We start from the raw sequence: 26,223 nt of genomic DNA, 5'->3' as shown, positions 1-26,223 counted from the left end.
TTTGATGATTATAACTGACAACTAAGGAAAATCCCAAATTCAGTATCTCAGAAAATTAGAATATTGTGAAGAGGTTCAATATTGAAGACACCTGGTGCCACACTCTAATCAGCTAATTAACATAAAACACCTGCAAAGGCCTTTAAATGGTCTCTCAGTCTAGTTCTGTAGGCTACACAATCATGGGGAAGACTGCTGACTTGACACCTTGCACAAGAAGGGCAAGACACAAAAGGTCATTGCAAAAGAGGCTGACTGTTCACAGAGCTCTGTGTCCAAGCACATTAATAGAGAGGCGAAGGGAAGGAAAAGATCTGGTAGAAAAAAGTGTACAAGCAATAGGGTTAGCCGCACCCTGCAGAGGATTGTGAAATAAAACCCATTCAAAAATGTGGGGGAGATTCACAAAGAGTGGACCGCAGCTGGAGTCAGTGCTTCAAGAACCACTATGCACAGATGTATGCAAGACATGGGTTTCAGCTGTCGCATTCCTTGTGTCAAGCCACTCTTGAACAACAGACAGCGTCAGAAGTGTCTTGCTTCAAAAAGGACTGGACTGCTGCTAAGTGGTCCAAAGTTATGTTCTCTGATGAAAGTAAATTTTGCATTTCCTTTGGAAATCAGGGTCCCAGAGTCTGGAGGAAGAGAGGAGAGGCACACAATCCACGTTGCTTGAGGTCCAGTGTAAAGTTTCCACAGTCAGTGATGGTTTGGGGTGCCATGTCATCTGCTGGTGTTGGTCTACTGTGTTTTCTGAGGTCCAAGGTCAACGCAGGCGTATACCAGGAAGTTTTAGAGCACTTCATGCTTCCTGCTGCTGACCAACTTTATGGAGATGCAGATTTCATTTTCCAACAGGACTTGGCACCTGCACTCAGTGCCAAAGCTACCAGTACCTGGTTTAAGGACCATGGTATCCCTGTTCTTAATTGGCCAGCAACCTCGCCTGACCTTAACCCCATAGAAAATCTATGGGGTATTGTGAAGAGGAAGATGCGATATGCCAGACCCAAGAATGCAGAAGAGCTGAAGGCCACTATCAGAGCAACCTGGGCTCTCATAACACCTGAGCAGTGCCACAGACTGATCGACTCCATGCCACGCCGCATTGCTGCAGTAATTCAGGCAAAAGGAGCCCTAACTAAGTATTGAGCGCTGTACATGCTCATACTTTTCATGTTCATACTTTTCAGTTGGCCAAGATTTCAAAAAATCCTTTCTTTGTATTGGTCTTAAGTAATATCAAATTTTCTGAGATACTGAATTTGGGATTTTCCTTAGTTGTCAGTTATAATCATCAAAATTAAAAGAAATAAACATTTGAAATATATCAGTCTGTGTGTAATGAATGAATATAATATACACATTTCACTTTTTGAATGGAATTAGTGAAATAAATCAACTTTTTGATGATATTCTAATTATATGACCAGAACCTGTAGTTTTAGTTTATGAAGGATTTTTTTTTTTATTTTTTTATTTTAGAGACACTGTGCTATTTGCTATTTTTTGTCATATTTTCATCACCCATATGATTCAATTGTTTAAGTAAGTATGAATCAACATTATTTAATTATCGTCACAATGAATCTATTATGTCATTTCTTCTTTATTATTATTGACAAAATAAAAAACAAACACTGTCGACAAACATTTTTTTTGTAATTTTGTTGTTGAGCTTAACACTGCTCCAAGGGCAGTCCTAAGTAATAAAACAGAGAAAGATAAGAAAGTTTACCCTCTGGGATTTACCTGGAAAGGTCATCGATGAGTTGGGTGATAAGTTTCAGCCAAATCTCAGCTAGGCGAGAGTCAGACACTTTAGCCAGGAGCGCCGTCTTCAGAGAGACGATGTTGGCTTGCTAAAGAAAAAGGCATACAAAATGTGTGACTACTCTAAATCCTTTATCTGTTTCCTCTATGGCATGAAAATGCATTAAAATCGTACCAGTCGGTCAGAAATGTAGAGAATGATGTTCACTGCATCCAAACGATGACTTATGTCCTCCCAGAAAGATGTGAGGATAACAACAGGCTTAGAATCAGCCCAGGGCAAGTAATAATAGTGATTTCCTAGGAGAAACACAAACAGTTATGAGCCAAATAATGCATGGCTCAAGTGACTCATGTTTGGACTATTTGAATCTGTTGAGAAACTCACCATCAAAAACAGCACAGCTATACTGAGTGGTGGAGGCCAGAGGTTTGCATGTGGAGTCCAGTTTATTTCCATAGTTTCCGATGCTGACCTCAAACTGAATGGGTTCTCCAGGTTCCTGAAGCATACAGGAACTGTGGAACACGGCACATAAGGAATACTTCCTTCTCCGCTGGTACTTCTGCACAGTGAAAGTACATAAAACAAGAATTTTTGTTCTATTCTGCAATAATAATGTCTGTGATCTCAATTCTCTAGTCTTTTCTGGCAATGAAATTTGGTGTCAGTGTAAAAAATATATTTAGATGAATGTTTATTCCATGAAGCAATGGTATAAGAAATGCTAGCTGTTACCTGTGCAACCAAATTGTCATCGTTTGAAATGTCTTCCACTTTCTTGTCAGTTTTGTCATCCAGTTGAGTAGAAAGCTCGATCAGAACCCTCCCCCGATATGCCACCCCTTCACCCTGAAACACACAGCCCGAGATTAACAGCTCTGACAACTGCCACGAATTGTGCAAAAAACAACACGTGGTCTGAATGTAAAATGGCTGAATGTACTGTTTATTCAATTTTTTTATGCAAAGCAAACAGTGCATGACGATAAAAGTCAAGGTGTTGCGGAAATGTTTTCCTTCTAAGACTGTTACTGGGTTTGGCCAGTATTTATTATGTTTTATAGTGTAGCTCTTACCAATCCCAGCACAGCATTTTTCTTTACAACACTCACCTTGCCCCAATTCAGATCCTCATATGGGTCAGGTAGGCCAGTAAATTCTCTTGGACTTCCATAAAGGTTAACATAACAAGGCCCAAAAGCTGGAAGAAATCCAACCTCAGATTCTGTGGTGTCCACTGAAAAAGAAAATCGGTTGCGATGACCAGTAAATAAACACAAGACAACTGAAACGTAAAAAACATAAAAATATTGAAATTCAATTATATAAGAAATATGAATATACATCCAATTTTAACAAATGTGTGTAAATTCTACACCAATAGTGTCACCAAATGTGACAATAATGATTGTTTTCAAACAGGTTTCTCAAACACTCCTAGCTGTTGTTTTGAACACCCCAAACTCACGCCTGAAGTTGCCTGAAGTTAAAATGTCAAATGCTGGACATTAAACAGGTTTATTTTACTTTTTAAGTATAATATAATAAAAGTAATAAAATAAAATTCACATTACCATTAAAGGAAGGAGGCAGTCCATTTTCTGATTCTGGTGAAGAAACTGAGTTTTAGATATACATAGTGTTCGACAGTAAACATTTATCCAAAAGTTCTGTTGTTCAAGTTTTATTTTAAAATAAAGTTAAAACTAAATGATATCTCATTAATATTCTACAGTCAAATCTAAATAGCTTCACACCAGCACCTCATGGGACACTAACAGAGAACCCTACCCTCAATTTCCCCACCAGATGATGCTATTTTTGTCAGATTAAGGTAGGTGGTCCCAATAACATCATTCCTTGACAGCCGATCCCTGCAAAAGGAAGGATCATTTGATACTGGAAACTGGAGTAATGACTGCTGAAAAATCAGTTTTGCCATCACAGGAATACATTTTTAATTTAATACATTAAAATAGAAAACTATCATTTTAAATGGTAATAATATTTTCACAATCAGTCTCTTTTCACAAGGCAGCCTTGATGAACATAAGAGATTTCTTTCAAAGCATTAACAAATCTTACAGACTCAATTTTTTTCAATGGTAGTGTATATGACAGAGCTGTAAAATTATCAGTCATAGAAAGAACTTACCAGTCAAATACAGTAAGTTTGATGCGTTCACACATTGATGGGAACTAAAAGGAAAGATTGAAGAAATATTATGCTATTCACTTACTTTGTATGTTAGACTTTAACCACCACTGTTCTAAAAAGCATTCTAGGCATTTTACATGCAAATGAAATTATGATTTAATGAATTTTCCATGTATTCAGTTTTATTAACCTATCAACCTAGTTTACAGGTTAGTGCCCTTCCTACCTTAACCTGCAGGTGAATCAGCTGATTCCACTCTGGATTGGCATTCTTCTCTATGATCTTTGTACACACCTTTAAAAGACCAAAATGAAGCAAGTCATCACAATTCTTTACAAATCATACCTATTCTTTAACAATAGACATCTTTTTTATTTTCACCTTTTTGCCAGCAAAACTGACTTCTAGAAAAGGATCCACCAAATTTTTCTTATCATTTGTTCCACTGAATAAGCTCTTTACTGTCTGGGCAAATGCATCATCCACTGAAAATGAAGTGACATAAGATGCATGTTACTGACTATGGGAATAGAATTGGGAGTAAATAGAACTGCAGCTGTGTGTTGCTGTCAAGATTACTTTGTGGCATGTCTTCGGCACGGTAGATTTTTAGACTCAGCGTGGCCCATCGTAAAGAGACTCCAGCTGGCAGCAGCAAGTTACTTTCAATGTCATCCTGTTCCTCACTGGCTTCTTGCTTTTCCACCTGATCAACAAGTTAATCAAAGATACCACACATAGATCAAGACCAAGTCACAGCAAAACACAGTTGCTGTTTTTTGGACAACCTGGTGTAACATTATAATATTTTTTTATTAATAGAAAATGTATATATATAAGAAGTTATATATATATGTATATATATATATATATACATACAGTACAGACCAAAAGTTTGGAAACATTACTATTTTTAATGTTTTTGAAAGAAGTTTCTTCTGCTCATCAAGCCTGCATTTATTTGATCAAAAATACAGAAAAAACAATAATATTGTGAAATATTATTACAACTTAAAATAATAGTTTTCTATTTGAATATACTTAAAAAAAAAAAAAATTATTCCTTTGATGCAAAGCTGAATTTTCAGCATCATTACTCCAGCCTTCAGTGTCACATGTAACATCCAGTCACATGATCATTTAGAAATCATTCTAATATTCTGATTTATTATGAGTGTTGGAAACAGTTCTGCTGTCTAATGTATTTGATGAATAAAAGGTTAAAAAGAACTGCATTTATTCAAAATAAATAAAAAATTCTAATAATATATATTCTAATAATATATTTTCTTTACTATCACTTTTTATCAATTTAACACATCCTTGCTGAATAAAAGTATTGATTTTATTTAAAAAAAAGAAATAAAAAAAAATTACTGACCCCAAATTACTGACCAGTAGTGTATATTGTTATTACAAAATATTTATATTTTAAAAACATAGCTTCTTTTTTTTTCTTTTTTTTTTTTTTTACTTTTTATTCATCAAAGTATCCTAAAAAAGTATCACATGTTCTGAAAAAATATTAAGCAGCAGAACTGTTTCCAACTTTGATATTGAATCATCATATTAGAATGATTTCTAAAGGATCATGTGATAATGATCCTAAAAATTCAGCTTTGCATCACAGAAATAAATGATAATTTAAAGTATAATAAATTTAAAAACAATTATTTTAAATTGTAATAATATATCACAATATTACATTTTTTTTCAGTATTTTTGATCAAAAAAATGCAGGCTTGATGAGCAGAAGAAACTTCTTTCAAAAACATTAAAAATAGTAATGTTTCCAAACTTTTGGTCTGTACTGTATATATACAGGTCCTTCTCAAAAAATTAGCATATTGTGAAAAAGTTCATTATTTTCTATAATGTAATGATAAAAATTAAACTTTCATATATTTTAGATTCATTGCACACCAACTGAAATATTTCAGGTCTTTTATTGTTTTAATACTGATGATTTTGGCATGCAGCTCATGAAAACCCAAAATTCCTATCTCAAAAAATTAGCATATCATGAAAAGGTTCTCTAAACGAGCTATTAACCTAATCATCTGAATCAACTAATTAACTCTAAACACCTGCAAAAGATTCCTGAGGCTTTTAAAAACTCCCAGCCTGGTTCATTACTCAAAAGCGCAATCATGGGTAAGACTGCCGACCTGACTGCTGTCCAGAAGGCCATCATTGACACCCTCAAGCGAGAGGGTAAGACACAGAAAGAAATTTCTGAACGAATAGGCTGTTCCCAGAGTGCTGTATCAAGGCACCTCAGTGGGAAGTCTGTGGGAAGGAAAAAAGTGTGGCAAAAAACGCTGCACAACGAGAAGAGGTGACCGGACCCTGAGGAAGATTGTGTAGAAGGACCGATTCCAGACCTTGGGGGACCTGCGGAAGCAGTGGACTGAGTCTGGAGTAGAAACATCCAGAGCCACCGTGCACAGGCGTGTGCTTTTGAACCAGAAACAGCGGCAGAAGCGCCTGACCTGGGCTACAGAGAAGCAGCACTGGACTGTTGCTCAGTGGTCCAAAGTACTTTTTTCGGATGAAAGCAAATTTTGCATGTCATTCGGAAATCAAGGTGCCAGAGTCTGGAGGAAGACTGGGGAGAAGGAAATGCCAAAAATGCCTGAAGTCCAGTGTCAAGTACCCACAGTCACTGATGGTCTGGGGTGCCATGTCAGCTGCTGGTGTTGGTCCACTGTGTTTTATCAAGGGCAGGGTCAATGCAGCTAGCTATCAGGAGATTTTGGAGCACTTCATGCTTCCATCTGCTGAAAAGCTTTATGGAGATGAAGATTTTGTTTTTCAGCACGACCTGGCACCTGCTCACAGTGCCAAAACCACTGGTAAATGGTTTACTGACCATGGTATTACTGTGCTCAATTGGCCTGCCAACTCTCCTGACCTGAACCCCATAGAGAATCTGTGGGATATTGTGAAGAGAAAGTTGAGAGACGCAAGACCCAACACTCTGGATGAGCTTAAGGCCGCTATCGAAGCATCCTGGGCCTCCATAACACCTCAGCAGTGCCACAGGCTGATTGCCTCCATGCCACGCCGCATTGAAGCAGTCATTTCTGCAAAAGGATTCCCGACCAAGTATTGAGTGCATAACTGAACATAATTATTTGAAGGTTGACTTTTTTTGTATTAAAAACACTTTTCTTTTATTGGTCGGATGAAATATGCAAATTGCATTTTGAGATAGGAATTTTGGGTTTTCATGAGCTGTATGCCAAAATCATCAGTATTAAAACAATAAAAGACCTGAAATATTTCAGTTGGTGTGCAATGAATCTAAAATATATGAAAGTTTAATTTTTATCATTACATTATGGAAAATAATGAACTTTTTCACACATATGCTAATTTTTTGAGAAGGACCTGTATATATATATATATATATATATATATATATATATATATATATATATATATATATATATATATATATATATAAAACTATGTTAATAAAATAATTTTTAAATGGCACTTATCTAAATTTGCATGTTTTCTTAAGTCTACCAGGATGGATGGACAAAGAACAGTTAATTTTCCAGAATGCTCTGTTTTACCCCAAAAATAAATGCCAACATTTTTAAACATGTTTACAGTAATTCATGCTGTACAAATTATTATATTTCTGGCCTTTTTACACCATGGACATTATAGATAATACAGAAATAATGGGAATATGAAAGAGGTGACCATGAGTCAGGACTCAAACCTGGATCACAGTTTGTTTTGAAAGGTGCAGTAGCACTTTATGTTGGAGTGCTGCCCATAAGGCTATGGCACAGAATGAACTGTTTTAATTTTTCAACTTTCAGAGTGATGTGTACTTGGTAGCTTACCGGTGGCTCATCTCCGGTGCCTACTATGAACATGCTGACTTTCAGGTAACCTCTGGTTCCAGAGATTGAGTCATCAGGGTCACTTAGCAGCAACCACTTCCTCATAATTGCATGTCCTAACAGAGACACACCAGACAAAGAAAAAAGGTCACACTAATATGAATATGTACTGGCATGAGAAAGTTTTACATTTTTAACCCTTACACAATTTTCCTTGTGATGAACAATTTAACAGTTTTAGACAAATGTTTCACATACCGGGCTCATCATAGACATAGCCAACATCCAGCTGTTAAAATAAGGTTTGAAAGAGTTTGTAAGGACACATACTCAACATCAAAGCAATTCGATATTAAGATTCGAACCAAATCATAAACACATGGTAAATATATTCAAATGGCATTAGGATTGCATGGATTATATGAAAGCATACCTTAAACTCCCCCATAAGACTGTCTGCTCTGAGGGAGTAGGCATTATACACCTAGATTTAAGAGAGAAATATATTTATTACTGTACTGTATAAGCTGCAACCATGGTGTAAACATAATATTAACAAGAGATGAAAGTACAAACTCTCTTAGCAGTAAATATAAAACTATATTAAGAATTGCATATTCACAACATGATTTCCACAAGTAGGACATGCTCTTGGATTCTCTTTCTGGTTTGATTCAGGATCAACATTGTTATCAACCAATCAGTGTCTTAAGATTTTAATATTAGGCATAGGGTTGGGGCTATGATTTGTTGGTTGATAGAATGCTGATCAAGGAACATGTTCTACTTGTTGAGCTTGTATTGTCCCAGGAGCATCTAAAGACCCATCTTACCCGGATCGAGATGCTCTCATCAAAAAGCTCAGAAGGCAGCATGTTGACATTGTAGAAGAAAATCTGTAGAAACATCATCTCAATTAAATTTTATTCACAACACAGGACTCTCACAGGCCATGAAATGCTAATAGAAACAGAATGTTGGTTAAAATAGCCTCAACTGAATGAAATTAAGAGATTTTAGACTCACTGAGGCAAGTGTAAGAGTGACAGAAATATCAGAGCAAAAGGAAGGAAGTGGGCCAGGAGGTTTTTAGCCAAAACAGGTATAGTGCAGAGTGAAGCAGAAGCAGACCAAAGCCATGAAGCAGTCCAGAGAAAAAAAGTTTTCTCTCTAGAAAAAAACATTTATTGACCAGAAATAAGACATTAAGCCTTCTTTGTTAACTAAGTCGGATGGGCTCACGGAAAACCAAAATACCTCATCAAAGAATGGATTGTTTCCTCTTCGGATCCTTGTTCTGTGTGTCTGTCCACACACATTTACTTTGACGACTGGCTTTACGTTATTGCCGGGTAACTGTCGACCCTCAATTATTCGAACACGGATCTAAGTAAAAATAACAGTGTCAGCAGATTAAAGCTAAAAGCTTACAAATTTCTCAGATAGGATGTTTAGCGAGAGGAATACATACCTGGAAATCTTGGGGTTTGTTGGCCAAAGTTTTCTGTCGCTTCCGAGTTGTACGAACCATCTTTTTTGGCTGTCCAGAGGGAGAAACTCCAGGTGCCCCTGGCTCAACCACATCACCTGCATCTTCATCACTATCAACACCTTTCTCCTCTTCACCAGCTAGAAGCAAAGCCAACAGTTATATACAGTTATACATACATAAATAGAAAATCATAAATAAATATAAAGAAACATAAAAATAAATGGGGTGGGTACCCTTTCAAAACAAACTAAAATACACTTTAATAACTAAGATGTACTTTTAAGGTACTAATATGCACCCTGGGGTTAAATGAGGTACAAAGATGTACCGTCAGGTACTGTTATAGTGATCCCAGTTTTTGCTACTGTACCTTTAATGTATCTAGATGTAAATAACTTATGTTGACTTCAAAAAAACAAAGCCTTGCCAAGTTTCTGAATGCTGTATACGTAGGTGTTGATATGTAAATGTGGGTGGTTATATGTTAAAGTGTTTATAATGTAATTTTGACTGCAATATTGTATTGATTACTCCATCTTAGTTACAATATGAATCATCATTATTCTTAGGTACACAGACACAATATGGCAGGCTCTGGTAGTGTGTCCTTTTTGTTTGTTGAGTGATCCATGTTCTGTCTCTCATTTGCATCAATTATTTCCATATAGTATGTAAACACAAATGCCTAAAATCTTCCTGCAGACCTGTAGGGCAACAGGTTAAAAAAAAAAAGAACAACAGTACATATAGGACAGTAAGATGCAAGAAAAAAAAATACCTGCGGTTTCTCCAGCCTGGGCATCTCCCATGTTTTGATCGTTTGGGTTTGGGACAGTACTTGCTGGAGGCTCATAACCAATCATTAAACTGATAGTTGCCTAAAGCAGTAAATGCAGAGAAATACATTTAGAATAGTTATGGAAGATTATTCTAAGTTAGTTAGCATCATTATCTTTGTTTTAGTCCATACTGTACAAAATATTTACCCCAAATTCCTGTTTCTTTTCATTAATTAGAGGAATGTTCTTGGAAGGAAGAGATCTGGTCTGACCAGCAGCCAATTCTTTAAGAAAGATCTTTGCAGAACCAATAAATCTAGAAAGCAGAAGAAACAACACTAAACAGGGAAGCAAACTTCAATATGTCCACAAATTTGACATATAGTTTATACATATAAAATTGCATTCTGAAAACTTCCCTTGGAAACTTTTTCTGATGTCGTTTCAGTACTTATTATCAAAAATAGGCTGAAAAACTGGGAAACAAAGATTACATTATTCGTTTTCACTTCTGCTTTCTCAGCCAGGACAAGTCCAGTCAGAACTCTCTGACTAAGAGCTCACAATGACACCTTAAAAACACCATTTGTAGTTTTGCAATGGCTGATGAATCAGGGTGAAACAGCAACAGGACTTAGCTTGGGTGGGCTCAACCACCACATTTCGACATGGGGAAAATACGGATGTCGAGAATAAAACGGCATCCTTGTATTTACACAACCCTATCATAATCATTCCATAACATTTAGAAATCATGTCTGAATCTAAAATTCCTTCAAGAAGAATTTAAAAACTTGCAGTGGCTTCTCTTCATTGATATTGTCGTAGGTATTGTCCATAACCTATGTAAATGTTTAAAAATTTAAAAATGTGCTTTTTTTTCTACAAATATACATAAAATACCATTCAAAAGTTTGGGGTCAGTAAGATTTTTTTAATGCTTTTGAAAGAAGTCTGTTATGCTCACCAAGGCTGCATTTATTTGATCAAACATACAGTAAAACAGTAATAGTGTTAAGTTTTATTACAATTTAAAACTTCTATGTTTTCAAAGCTGAATTTTCTCCAGTTTTTAGTGTCACATGATCCTTCAGAAATCATCCTAACACTGTTTGGTGATTTGGTGTTCAAGAAACATTTCTAATTATTATCAATTTTGCGCTAAGAAAGAAGGCGTAACTTTGATTTTCACTAGTATTATTATTCACTAGTAGTATTGTTGCTGCCGCAGCCATGTCATGGAGACGCTGTGTGTTACGTTGTAAAAGCAAAACTACTTTGTTTGGCCTTCCAAAAGAGAACACAACTAGAAATCTGTGGTTAAGTTGTATTTACAACACTATTTCAGAACAAACCCAAATATTCGATATTGTGCAGCGCATTTTACGGAGGATTGTTTCCTGAACCTGGGAGAGTATAAGGCTGGCACAAAGGCTGTTTCTATAAAGTTGGGCAGTTCCAACTTTGCAAGGACAGCCTGGCGCTTCTGACTCACAGCCTGTAAGTACTTTTTCATATTTAAAGAATTTGCCACTGATGCAAGCTTTGAGGAGTGTACAGTAGCGCTTGTTGATTCTCCGATCAAAAATGCAGACATTTTTTTATGTTTTTGTGGCACGATACGCAACACAACGCGTAAAAAAAACAGTATAAGTCATTATAATCCGTAATTATGTCCCCACAGGATGCAACAAATACTTAGTTTGTAATGAGTTTTATTAGTTTTGTCTCATCGCGCCGGGACACGCATCACAGTATGGTAAGGGACGTAACATTTCTGTCACATGCTTGAGGTACTGTATTCAGCCAATCACAACGCACTGGATAGCTGGCCAATCAGAGCACACCTCACTTTTCAGAACAATGAGCTTTGTAAAAATCGGATCATTTCAGAAATGGGGGCATAGAGGAGCAACAATAATGTACAGTATGTGGAAAATAATGTGGATTTTGAACCTTAAACCGGATAAACACATTGCATTTACACCAAATACACAAAATAATGTTCTTTTTAGCAACGTCATATGACCCCTTTATGAGCACTGAGAAGGAAGCAAATGGAAAAACAGCTGGAAGCAATTACACCAGGCAAGGGACTTGTGTGCCAGGCAGAGGGGATAAAAAGAGTAACTTCAGAGAGGGGACGCATGAGAACACAACTCTTCTGTACTGCCTAAGTTTATGTATATCTTGTCTACAATTTCTGTGGAGACACACACAATGTGAAGTGAGTAAGAGTATAATATAAATAATTTACATCACAAGCATACACATTGGTAACAGACACATCCTCTTTGCTCAGCTCCATCACGGCTGATACATTCACCATGTGGACAGGACTCAGCATCATACGGAGATTAACCTGCGTGTTGCGTAATACAGCCATAATTACAAAATAAATCACACTACTTTATGTTATGGTCCTGATCACCCTGTCAAGGTTTTTATTTTTTTTTGATGATTGGCTTACTGCATTATAAACATACTTCAGAGAGCTGCTGGCATTAGCTTGTCTGTTTTGGAACATAAGTTTGGAATGTTTAAACCCCCCTGTAAATATTCAGGAAATATAATCTTAAAAAGACTAACCAGTTCTTTTTCTTTTTGTTTATTTATTTTTTTCCATGCCAAAATATCTGCTGGCATTTCCTTTGTCAAACAATCACTATGGTCTTTCAAAAAGAATACATCCAAAATGATTCAAATCTGTCAAATTTAAAACTTCCTGAATTTCCTCTAAATGAATTTCCTCTACAAAAGCAAATTTAAATTCCCAAATAAGGCCAAAGGCAACTGTGAATTTTAAAAGGAGATTTCATCATTCTTAAATGCCTGTATATATATTGGTGATTCAGTCTGTCAACACTGAAATCACTCAAGTTTTCACAAGTTTACTTTTTTTTATTTATTTAGTTTTATTTGTTTATTTATTTTTTACATTTGTTGCTATGTTACTCTCTAGCCTGTGGCAACAAAGAATACAAACCTCAGCAAGTATGTGCAAATGTGTATGAGAGTCTGCAAACTAAAATAGAAAAGAAGAAAAATGCTACGGAGAAGTCATCTGCATGACTCATGGAAAGTTCATTATAGTGGCAGACTTTGCACAGTAAAACTTGCCACATGGAGGAAAAAATTGCCTTCTGATCCAAACCACATGCTCAATAGTTTAAGACCCAGCAAGGTTTGACTGCATGTGTATCTAACATAGGAAATTTTTAAAGGACTCATCTAAGGTGCTACTTTGGACTGTCTAGATTCTGTAATCAACATAACCCTGCAGGTTTGGACAAGATGGTTGGGTGTGGCAGTGAGATTTTAAAGGCTTTCATGTCTAACTCTGCACTACACTAACTAATCTCACTAACCCACTGCTGCTCCTTAAAAGTTCACAGAGCTTTCACAGACGTACAAGACTTCCTTAGGTTTATCATTTAGACTGCAGTGATTTCAACTTCAGTCATATTTACACACAGAAATGAGCATGTGTGAAATGATTGCTGTAAAACCCACCACACCCACTCAGCAAACGTAAAACACCACCTGCATACCCTTATCAGCAGAAATGTAAAGAAATGCCTTTTCTTTGACCATGCTCGCAATATTATGACTTATTAGAATCCACACAGGCCCATACAGTAAAACAGAGGTGGATGCACACATACTTGTCTTTTCCAACGGTTTCATAGTCTTTCACAATCACGTCAATGAATGACGAGGAATCCAACGGGGTACCTTTCAAATCAAACTCAATGATCTGAAATGGCAAGATCAGGTCTTGGTTATTCACATTTAAGATGCTTTGATAAATGACATCATGTTAGTGTCCAACAAAAAAGAAAGCACTATGACTTGTACTGACCTCATTCCACACAGGATTTAATTCTTTGTCAATGGCTTTTGTTTTCTTTTTTTCACCTGAAAGTTGAAATGAGTAAACTCTCAAGTCTCTTAAATGATATTATGACCAATCAAACTACACTAGTTCTGATATTGATATAATAGCTTGCAGTTACTATAAATATTATATTTTAAAATATATATATATATTTCATTTCATTCGTTTATATATTTAGTGTTTAGGACTACGATGTAAAACAAAATGTGCTATATATATATATATATAATATATATATATATATATATATATATATATATATATATATATATATTAAGGCTGAAATAACAAAATATGCAGCTGTTATTTCAGCCTTAATATATATATATATATATATATATATATATATATATATATATATATATATATATATATATATATATATATATATATATATATATATTAAGGCTGAAATAACAGCTGCATATTTTCCCTCATTACAGTGTAAGGGGAGGGACGTGTTTCCCTAACGATGGGTCGTTCCAATCCCTTATAAGGAAATTTGCTGTTCTTTTACATGCAAGCAAGCCTATCCCAAATTTATGAGAAAAAAAACTTACGATAACATGTTATGTTGCTATAGAAAACGTCATAATTATACATATTTATAAACAGGCATCGACAGCTCAACTTTTTAGTTAAATTTCGTGAACTATTTTAATTCAGTTTAATTAGGTTTCCAAACACATCATTTAACTCAGCAAATGCAAATAAAAAAAAGTAAATAAATAAAAAATAACCTCTTGAGGGGAAAACGTGAAGACTTACCCTTAAAGATGACTGCTGCAATAGGATCTGGAATTCCAAGTGTCTTTTTAGGAATTCCTTTGGCGGATTCAACAACCACCTTCAACATGTTGCCAAATGTTGTGAATTACTTTTGCACAGAAGATGTCGACCTAATAGTCTAGATAAACTTCATCATGAAGAGCGTGTCCGAGAAGTGCCAGTCCGAGAGATGAGAAGCGCTGAATGAGAGGAGGGACCTGAGTCTGTGCAGCCACAGGAACAAAAGACTACTTTTTTTCCTTTTATATTGAACATTAAACAGATCTTTCACTCTTATTTTATTTGGATGCTTAGAATAAATATATAGGCTGTTTACTTTGAGAAGCTAGAGTCATTTTTGGTAAGGCAAAAGATCAGGTGATGATGTGGCTCTCGGGGTGAGAAACCCCGCTAACTGGAGCAGCTCCAAAGAAAAACTAAATCCATAAGAGCGAAGTGTAATCAACAGTGAATACACTGAAGTGAATACTTTCTTATACGCTGGTCTGGGTCTATATATTTTACACGCAACAAACACACGCAATTATTTGAATAATAATTTACTTGTACTAAGGCTCCACCGTGTGGCGGGAGATTTATTACATTTACATTTATGAGACTGACATTTATCAAAATTTAAAAGTGGAGAAAAACAAACACGATTCATCATGCCTGCTAGCTACGCAACAACAACAACAAAAGTTTACTATGTATCATAGTTTACTATCATATGTTTCATTTGTTTTCAAACGTTTCAATGCAAGTTTGTCAGGGCAAAGTTTTCGTTAAAGCAAACTTCACCCTAAAAAAAAACCATTCACCCTTATGTCGTCCAAAACCTGTATAGAACGACGACATGAGAATATTTTTGCATTTAGGGCTACATTTTCATTTATTTACATTTATTCATTTAGCAGACGCTTGTATCCAAAGCGACATACAAAGTTTCAGACATCGGTCAGATTGGAAAAGATTAAAGAAAAATTAAAGCATTATATATATATATATGTGTGTGTGTGTGTGTGTGTATATGTATATATATATGTATATATATATATATATATACATATACTATATATATATACATATACATACACATACGTATACATACATATATATATACTATATATATATATATATTATATACATACATACATACATATATATATACCGGGGAAAAATACATTGAAAACACAAATATTGTAGTGATTTGTTACTTTGTTTATACTATGACAGTCATCGCAGAAGACTAAGACTTGTGTAGTTCCTTTATCTACCAGACGATGGTGGTAAATGACAACTTAATAAATTGGGTTGAAGTGCATTTTTGTCTCAAGTGAATTATTCTATATATTATAGCATTCGTTTTTATTCTAAATTTACATGACGTAATGATCAGTTAATCCGTATAAAACTAATTTCACGTGGGAAATACAATTTCCCAAATCCATGCAAGACGTAATTCTTTATAACTTACTGTGCGAAACATTCGTAATGAAGTTGGACTGAATGAATGTCTTGCAATTTATTTGGTGTATTGTTAAGTGCTGGAAAAGCCTGTGAATTGCTCTTGGGAAAGATGGAATAGATACTCAGAGCAGAAGGCAATATATGATTACATGTCTATTCAACCATTTTAACCAAATGATGAAACAGGTCTCTTGCTCAAACCAAAAAGCCCACTGCAGCTGCCGAGGGCAATATCCAGACACTAAAAACCTTTTCACTCTCTCTCAACCGCTCTTGCTTCCTCTCCAGGGCATTATGAACACTTTTATCTCAGAGATAAACGGAAGAGTGCATCCTCTCCACATCTCTGTAACAAGTCTACAAAGACTGAGGGGAAAAGGTTCTTCACCCAGTAATGCATTTAATATGTCCTTAAAACGCTTCAATTTGCGATACTACAATCTGATTACTATGAGAATGAAATAGTTAGCTCTTGGCTTCAACCTTCAACATTTAATACAAAAATCAAACATAAACAAAAAACAAAAAAAAATAAAAAAAAATAAATAAATAAATAAATAAAAATCTTTCACACACACAATTTGAGCTTTATAACCATTTTAAGATGACACACACACAAAAAAAAACACACTTCTCTTATTAAACTAGGAAATATAATTTATTGCATAAAAATTATATTTAGTTACAGTAAGAAGTCTAAACATTTATGTACAGTATTACTTTACAGAATTACATGGAAAAAAAAAACTCAAGACTTCTTCTGTACCCTCTTTGATATAAAATAACTTCTGGAAAAAATGAAAAGAAAAAAAAAAAAAGTTAAGTTCGGCCACACTTGAGTATCCATAAACAGCAACTACCATCCAGAAAGCTGCAAAGCCCATTCAGCTTTACATGTGACATGTTCACAAAGGCATTTTCATGTAACATTGACCAAGAGATGACTGGAGACATTTCAGAGCCATTTAAAAGGTTCAGAGTTCAATTCCATCAGTGATTTTCAATATTCTTTCTGGCCTTCGTCATGTAGAGAGTTAAAAATAATCCTCCAAACAAACTTCTTGTAGTTTATTATGAAGGTGCAAGTGACTGTCCAAAAGCTTCCTAAACAAATGAGGAGGAATGACACAGAGGTCATGGAACCCTTACCCACAATTTCAGACATTTTGTTTGCATTTATTACAGCTGAGAGGCCTAAGAGGTCCAGTTTTGCCCAGCTAAATTACAGCAGTGATCAGAAGAGGGAAAGTAATAAGATTCCCATTCCACGTATTTCATATACGAGACAGCAAGACATCCACAGATTCACTTTTTGTTGTGCACTTGCATAGTACTTATAATTGGAAAGTAGGAACAACACATATGATGAAGCCTGTTCATTCATATACACTGACTCATAGGTTGAGTTAAACAAGCTCTCTGGTGCCATTTTCTTAATCTCTCTCTCTCTCTCTCTCACACACACACACACACACACACACACACACACACACACACACACACACACACACACACACACCCCTCTGTTATTTAATTCACACCTTTACAGGCATGGACAGATACTGCACTTTCTTTTTTTGTTTTGTTTGTTGCCATACAATTGAACACTTGCGAAGAAAAAGTCAAGAAAAAAAAAAAAGGACCAACATCCACTTCAGCTGATTATATGACTTCTGATAATAAGCGGTACATGGCATTCAGGCTTACTCAATGGAAACCCATTAAAACCTGAAAGTCAAAACAGACAATAAAGAGCAAGTGGGTCATACTGCAATCAACAGAGCACTTACGCCACCTCTCACGTCTACTACTTATAATTTAAACAGCACGACTGACTGGCATCAAACCCCAAAAAAGGGCTTTCTGCCATCCACAGAACTCTCATCCAATTTAACAAGCGCAGCATATATGCAGCACTCTTTCCCAAGAAGGATCAAAGCACATTTAACCTCAGTGTAACATTTCAATTTCATGCCATCTCAGTTTCAATGACCAAAACAAATCAGCTTCTAATTGTGAAGTACATCACAAAACCTATAAATGCACATTTATATTGCAATCCTGTCTAAGTCCATTCAGAGATAAATGCAACGATGCAGCAGTTTAAAAACAATGCATTACGGCAGTTTCGAACAGAAAAGTGAAAAACAATGATCCACAAATAGGGATAATAACTTAAAAAAAAGTCCGTTCCCTATAGGAAACTAATATGAGTTTACCAGAAAGCTCTTCTGCATTACAAATGATTGACTGAATATAAAAAAGACAGATAAAGGAGGCTAATGAAGGTATGATCAGAGAGAAAAAAAAAAAAAGATTAAATTCCAGCAAAAAGTTTGGTCCCCTGTTAACGAGAACGCACAAATTCATTCCTGTATGCTATTTCGAAAGACACACAGAAAACAACGCTTCAAACTAAAGTCAAAGTCAAAATCATTATGAAAGCTTATTTTAGTGCAGATGATCTTAGCTCCTTGTTGGTTGGCCTTTTGATCCAGGTCTCCATCTTTACTCTTGTTTATTTGTGTGTGAGCATGTTTCCTGAGGAGCTTGGCACACTGCTGTTTTACCGGACACAGAATCTCAGTGTCTTTAAGCATCTAGCAGTCGCTAGGAAACAAAGCCAGCGGCTTGATGTGCAATGGCGTTTGATCATGTACTTTCACACTTGGTATGTGTTGCAGGGAATCAGTGTGTATTAGTATGATGCAACTATCATTTAATCATGAGCTGATCGGAACCGTGCCAGCAAATTCACTGACTTCCTTGATTGCAGCATCGTCACATTTGCTACATTTTGATATGTATTATTCAGAGATCATCCAGAGCGCCTGACCTCAGCTCACAGGCGTTGCGATCCTTGGAATATTCTGCATGAGCACAAAGGGACTGAGGTAAAAGGCAAGTTGTAACGATGTACTGGAACTCAGTTTCCATCCGCTTGCATTAATTCTAGGTTTTTAGCGGCAAATATATCCCCTTTTCACACTTTTTGATTTCCCGATCAGCAATCTCCGTCCGTCGTCATGACAACCAAGACCTCACTCTTGCCCATGTCTTCAAGAGCTGTCGCCAGGGAGACCAGGTCTGCGTCACCCTGGTGACAAGCTTCCCACAGGTCTAGCAGCACACCTGTGGGGCTGGGTTTGGTTGCAAAATAGTTCAGATACCTGAGGGAGAGATGTGGAAAGAGATGAAATCGTTCTCATCATCTATCGTGTATAAATAAATACGCTGATTTTTTTGGTGCTGTGAAAGATGTAGGAAAAAAATACCTGTCGAAGTCCAGCTTGCAAGCCAGCATTCTCCAGTCACAGCCTCTTGCGCTGGGGGCATCCAGACTGGCACAAATTTTCTGGCGTATGGAGACGGGCAGTCGGAAAGCATACGGGCCCACTTGAGACGAAGGCAGACACGAACCGCCTGCTGGCAGAGGTGAGTGGGGGGGCAAGGTCTGAAAAGGATATGCACAAACACATAGGAAAGACATATGAAAACAAGTCAGTGCCCATTATGTGTTTTTTTTTTTAATTATTAAATCATGCATTAGTGATTCGACAGAATAAATAACATTGACGTCCTGCTGTTTTCTGCACCTCTTGGATGTCAGTATTAAGCTGGAATATCTGTCCCTCCCCCTCCACCTGTCTGACACAAATCTTGCAGGTGAGCTGGGAAACCAGCAGGCTTCCTCTCTCCAGACTGAAAGTGCAATGCAACGGCCGCTGACTCCCACTCCAAAGGTGGTAGAATGGAATTTCCTGGGAAACAAAACACGCACAATTGAGAGGCAATTTTTTATTTTTCTTAAAAAACATCATGAATTACATCTGCACATGCTCAAATGTGGATGTACACATTTTAATAATACTAATATAAAATGTACATAATTTTATACATTCATACTTGAAATACATTAATAATGATACATTTGCACAAACATTCAAAAGTTTGAGGTCAGTAAGATTTAAAAAATAAATCAATACCTTTATAGAGACCTTTATAAAATTGTATTTAAGTAAATGCACATTATATTCACCAAAGAATCATGAAAAAAAGTTTCTGCAAGTTCCACAAATTAAGCAACACAACTATTTTCAAAATTGACAATAATTAGAACTGTTAACTTAAGCATCAAATCAGCATATTAGAATGATTTCTGAAGGATCATGTGACACTGAAGACCGGAGTAACAGCTGCTGAAAATTCAGCTTCGCCCTATAACAATATAAAATCACTAACCTGATACTTAGCCAGGAGTTTACTCCTCCAATGAGAATGAGGAATGTCATGGATTGATAGCCGCAGGTTGTGGTAACTGTCCTTAAAGAGCAGGGGTTTGGGATCCTCTAGTAAAACCCCACCCAGACTTCGCTCAACCTCTAATACTTCCTGCAAAAAGAGGACAAACATTTAGCTTCTTTCCAAACTAAACAATTTATTGGCAAAGTAAACTCAATAAGAGGGGCAGACAGACTGACCTTAAGGGCATGTGGGGTGTCCTGTATGCAATAGACCCTCAGGGTGTAGTCTAAGGAGAGGCACGGGGCCCGGGGAGCAAAGAGGGCCAACTGCAGCCTCTTACAGGCTGGCTGAGGAGGACCCGACTGTCCCACCAAACCATATGTCCCCAGCTGCTCCATCAGAATATGACAGCTTTGCTCCTCCACCTGTAGATAGCATGGTGTTGACAAACTCTCCTCTCCCACAGTTAGCACCTCCTAGTGGACGGGAGGAAATGAGTGTGTCAGAATATGCCTCATTATAAGTCTCATTTATCCACATCACTATTTATAAAATGCTCTCCATCTTGTTCTCTTCCTGTTTCTCACCCTCCATCTTCACTGACTCTGTGTAATCATCTAATGATCTAGCCTATTTTTGAGACGTCATTCTCACCTCCCAGGCACCTTGGTGGTTCTGCATTTTGAGGGTGAGGGTCCAGTCTGGGGGATCTAGCTGGGCGCAGTGAGGCAGAGTTAGGACCACAGGTCTGCTCAGCAGCATGCCAGAGGGTCCGCAGCTCACCACTGGACTTAATACAGTCTGACTTCCATCTGACGGCAACCTGATACAAAACACAAAGCAAGAGAGGTTAGCAGCCCTAATTCATAATGATATTCATGCCGCCTGCCAAATTCAATACAAATTAAAGAGCACAACATCAAAAACACAACATCCCAAAGTTTGCACTCTCTCATTTAGAGGAATCTGAGATTGAAATTTTTGAGAGAGGAAATAGTTTGTTTTTTACTTGATGCATTTTTGTCGTTTTGCCACTTGTAAGGATAGTGGAAAAGAAAGATGGGGGAGTGGGATACAGAAATGTTGCAAAACAGATTCAAACTTAGTGTGTAAAAGGACTAGGATGTGTTAACCCAGATCTATGGCTCTGACAGTAATCAATAGTGTTTTGAGAAAATTTATGGCACCTACAAATATTGAGAAACAAAGCTAGCAGTCTGCAAGCTCTGATATTTATATATTTCATATTTGACAATAAAAACACTGTAAAAAAAAAAAAGAGAGAGAGAGAGCGAGAGAGAGAGCCTCAGTAAGTCAGAGCTCAGACAACCATTCAGTGTTTTCAAGACATCTTTGTTTGTTTTTCCACTGTGTCATTATTTTGAAATGTTATTTTCTCCCGAGCGCTGCTATTGGGGTCACAATGTTTGTGCAGTCAATACTGCTCTTCAAGGGCTGTTGAGATATCTTGAACTGGGCTGTTTGCAAGTGCACAAAGTGACAGATAAATGCAAGCATTATATGTCGGGAAATGACAGTGTGATTGGGGCAGGGCACTGAGAAACAGTTTCAAGTAGCTGACTTACGTTGTTTTCTCCCATTTGTTGATAATGAGATACATCTCGTAGAACTTGCCCTGAGGAATTGTCCCTGGTGGAACCAAAAGGCTCACCCCTGGCAGGGGAAAAAGAGAACGGAGGGAGGATTAAAAAAAACACTACAGATATTATTACAGTAGTTTTACACTGTAAAGTGAGCTAAAAGGAGGTTTGCAGACATTTTTAGAACAGTAAAACATATTTAGCAAATCCAAACGGCAGGAAATAAAATAAAAAGTGTGGCAAAACACACAGGATGACACATGCTTTTATACATATATACACATATAAATATTTAATATAACTAAATAAAATATTTAATAATGACAAATTCTAGTATATATATGTAGTATATATATATATATATATATATATATATATATATATATATATATATATATATAGTAATAATTTTTTTCTTGTAATAAATATAATTACATTTTATATATATATACATATATATCAGTTATACACACACACACACACACATACACACACACACACACACACATATACACACACACACACACACATACACACACACACACACACACACATAAGATGTATGTAGAAATGTTATATATTTTTATTTCATTATATTAAATACATCGTAAATTTAGTTAAGAAATAACTAAAACAAATATATATTATATAAATTATATATAAAATATATTTATTTTGGTGATCCAAACTTGAATAACAAATGTATCTACAATAAGTGGACTTGACTAAAATAAGTGGACGTCATCAAAATAACACTAGGAAATCGTCAATTCCGGCTCCTTTAAAACCCATTACCTGTATTAGGGATGGTGAGACGGCCACCAAGGTAGCCTAGTGTAGCACTGGCACTGTGACTGGGCTCCCTGGGTAGCGTATGCCCGTGGTGGTCTTTAGGTCCAGAGCCCACGGTCTTCAGGCTCATGATCTCCCCGTCAGTAGAGCCCAGGCCTGTCGGCAGCTCGAGGGAGGACATGGTGGAGGAGTTGTACACCTTTATCTTCAGGCTAGGAAGTGGGTCCAACAGGGGAGATGTGGTCATGGGGATCTTGTGCTGAGAGTCTAGGGTGGCCTGCTGCAGTGAGAAAAGCGGTCCACGCAAAATTCCGGCACTGGCTGTGAGGTCAGGAGGAGCTGTCGGATGCAATAGGTGTGGATTATCTAACAAAGTAGAGAAGCAAAAAGAGAGAAAGAAATGTTTCCGGCTCGCTGTAAAGTTACTAGAGGATTTGCTTAAGAAATGAGAGTATTAAAGGGGAGAGGATTTAAAAGAGGAGACATATTAACAAGTAATAGCAGATTAAATAGTTTCGAGAGAGCAGGTGACAGCAGGAGAAAGGATTAAAATTTAACATATACACTGAAAGACAGTTTATATTAGGTGTGAGAGAAGGAGTGAGAATGAAAAATGAAAACAAAAACAAAAAAAGGTGAGGAAACACTGTCTCACCCTGTCGTGGTGGTTTGTAGTTGCCTGGATGGAAGGCAGCAGTAAGGGCTGAGGACGAATCTGTGATTTCACCGTGAAGATGGCGGCAGCTCCAGCGATAGACCAGGATGCTCACACACAGCACGAGGATCACACACAGCAGCAATGCCCCCACCAGCCCTGCGTACACCGCTACACCAGCGCCGGAGCCCAGAGCTGAGACACATACAGGTACAGATTTATTCATATATGCAAACCCATCACAGATGTAAATGAATACATTATACAACACAAAAGTGTGGAAAATACAGGATATAGGTTGGAAGGAGAAGAAAGGTTAGGACCCAGACTTTTAACAGTCAACATAAAGCCAAGTCAGGACTGCAGCTTGTTTTGGCCAAGAGTCGCCCACTTAGACAGCAAAATGGCAGTTCGAATGACACAAAGGGACCATTCACAGTTTATTTGGTTTTTATGCATTATCTATGGAGCTTTATTTGCATTACTTCAACTGCTTCAATTCTAGGAAATTATGTGGCACCGGCTAATCAGATTGTAACTGGTGACTGTATACAGCATTTGCTTTTAATATGATATTTAATAAATAATAAAAATATTTTTAATAATAATAATAATAATAATAATAATAATAATAAATTCACAATATTAATAATATATAATCATAAAAAATAATTTCCCAAAGCTGCAAAAAGTGTCATTTAAAAATGGACTGTTTATTTAAAATAAATAAATAGAGCAAACAAACAACAAAAATAAGTAAAAGGATCTTATGCCTGTAGATAATTTAAAAATGGACTGTTTATTTAATAAATAAATAAATGAAGTAAGTAAGTAATCATTAATCATAAAAAAAAAAAAAAAGTTTCTCATGCTTTCTAGTTTGGTAGCACCGACCAATCAGATTGTAACTAGTGATTGCAAACAGCAGTTGCTATTTGTGTAGACAGTAAACAGATTGTGGGTGGTCTGTGAAAAATAATAAGGGTCTAAATGTCCAACATCTATGAACAGTTGGGGGTACTGTGGATCTAACAGTGCATTGTGGGACTCTCTTTGTGACTCTTGATCCCTGTATCTGTTTTATTCAGCCATCACTGAATGAATTACTATATTTACATAGCATAGTATGCTATAAAAAGACTTTAGAAGAAGAGGAGAGATACTGTAGGGGTGATCACATAGGTACTGGACCCAAAACACACAGTGGAGAAAAAAAATGAGGAAGAGAGCAGATGCCTGTAAAGAGTGAGAGTGGGCAAAAGGGCTCACGTGGCAGGACAAAAGTGAATCCGACAGCTGTCTTAACTTATTATAGCAAAAGGAACAAAGCCGAATTAGGTGCGTTACTTTTTGGTCTCTCAAGTGCTGAATGTCACATTGATCTCAGAATATTAAAGCATCACTTGAACTGTAAGCTACACTATTGATTGCTCTGGGCCAGTAAGATACACAGTCATTAACTTCAATGTCTTCAAAAACCACTCTATTTCTGAACCAAGATTGCATATGTATTATACATCATCTTCCAGGAATGCGTATGCACATTTGTGTGTGTGTGTGTGTGTGTGTGTGTGTGTGTTTATAAATTGCATAAGCTATTCAGAATGAATCAAGTGTAAAAACACAAATACGTTTGTGCATTTTTAGTAATTACATGGAGTCTAAGATAAAAGTCTGGAAATTAAAAAATGCCTAGCATTAAATATATTTGCCAACAACTTCTTATGCCTGAAAGTAGTATTTAAGTACTAAAGTAGTATATAAATGTAATCATAAAAATATAAACCCATACAGAAGCCAAGCCAATTAAATCAACCAATATTTGATTATTTTGAGATTCTCAGCCAATAACAGAAACAGTTCAAAATATGGTGCCATCCTACTCAATGAATAATATACATTTTCTGGGTTTCAAAAACATTCCAAGAATTTTGAGTAAAATGTTTGATTCATTTTACATTTAAATTGCTCTAACTACTATAAATGTTTTAATTAAAATAGTGTTTAATTATAATAAATGATTAATTAAAAAATAAATATTGTAAATATATATATATATATATATATATATATATATATATATATATATATATATATATATATATATATATATATATATATTAAAAAATCCAAAGCCGTAAAAGTGTCTTGTGACTGTATATAATTTAAAAATGGACTGTGAGGTGCTGTCTTCTATTTTATATTCTCAGTTCATATGTTTTCACTTCATTTCATGAGGTTCTGCTTTATCATGCAGGACAATGTGCAGCATATCCAGAGATGAACAGGACTAGAAGTGACAGAGTGAAACAGTACACACACACACACACACATACACACACACACAACCACGCACTGATCATACTTATATAGCATCTATATAGATTCATATTTCCAGTCACTTTTCCTTGGGTTTCCCAGACACAATCACATAAGTAGCCAGGCACACACAGAGAGAGAGAGAGTGAGAGAGAGAGAGATGGTGAAAAGTGGATGCAACAGTGTCAAATAAAAAAAACACTGTTATTTAAATGAAAACTTACGATGGTTTGCTTGTTCAATAGAAACCTTTTTATCTGTTAGAAAAAAGGCAAAAACAAAGAAAAAAACAAGAAAGGGTGAACATGAGGATGGATGAGCAGAGTTATGAGCATCAGAGATGACTGCAAATGAAAGTGGAACAAATAATCAATAAATACAAATTCAAGATTCAACACAAACTCA

At 36.2% G+C, this 26,223-nt stretch overlaps 1 protein-coding gene and 1 pseudogene across 7 annotated transcripts in view; both read right to left on the bottom strand.

Moving 5' to 3' along the window:
• Positions 1-15,228, bottom strand: part of LOC109094066 — a 31,060-nt pseudogene extending 15,832 nt beyond the window's left edge.
• Positions 15,229-16,865: 1,637 nt separating this feature from the next.
• LOC109099567 (netrin receptor UNC5B-b-like) overlaps positions 16,866-26,223 on the bottom strand; it is an 82,977-nt gene continuing 73,619 nt past the window's right edge. For 4 of the 7 annotated variants that reach the window (XM_042769017.1, XM_042769018.1, XM_042769014.1 and 1 more), the window contains 10 exons: positions 26,043-26,075; positions 23,500-23,694; positions 22,848-23,210; positions 22,038-22,125; positions 21,106-21,274; positions 20,688-20,927; positions 20,449-20,598; positions 19,803-19,967; positions 19,482-19,660; positions 16,866-19,376 (listed from right to left, as the gene is read on the bottom strand). In XM_042769017.1, the coding sequence (XP_042624951.1) occupies positions 19,211-19,376; positions 19,482-19,660; positions 19,803-19,967; positions 20,449-20,598; positions 20,688-20,927; positions 21,106-21,274; positions 22,038-22,125; positions 22,848-23,210; positions 23,500-23,694; positions 26,043-26,075 (1,748 nt within the window). In that variant the 3' untranslated portion in view covers positions 16,866-19,210. The remainder of the gene's footprint in view (positions 19,377-19,481; positions 19,661-19,802; positions 19,968-20,448; positions 20,599-20,687; positions 20,928-21,105; positions 21,275-22,037; positions 22,126-22,847; positions 23,211-23,499; positions 23,695-26,042; positions 26,076-26,223) is intronic. The other 3 variants (XM_042769019.1, XM_042769016.1, XM_042769015.1) reach the window with 2 other exon arrangements.

The sequence above is a fragment of the Cyprinus carpio genome, chromosome A13 (assembly GCF_018340385.1).
Source record: "Cyprinus carpio isolate SPL01 chromosome A13, ASM1834038v1, whole genome shotgun sequence".
Taxonomy (NCBI): Eukaryota; Metazoa; Chordata; class Actinopteri; order Cypriniformes; family Cyprinidae; genus Cyprinus; species Cyprinus carpio.
Note: the sequence above shows the minus strand (reverse complement) of the source record. Positions and strands in the feature narration are given on the sequence as shown.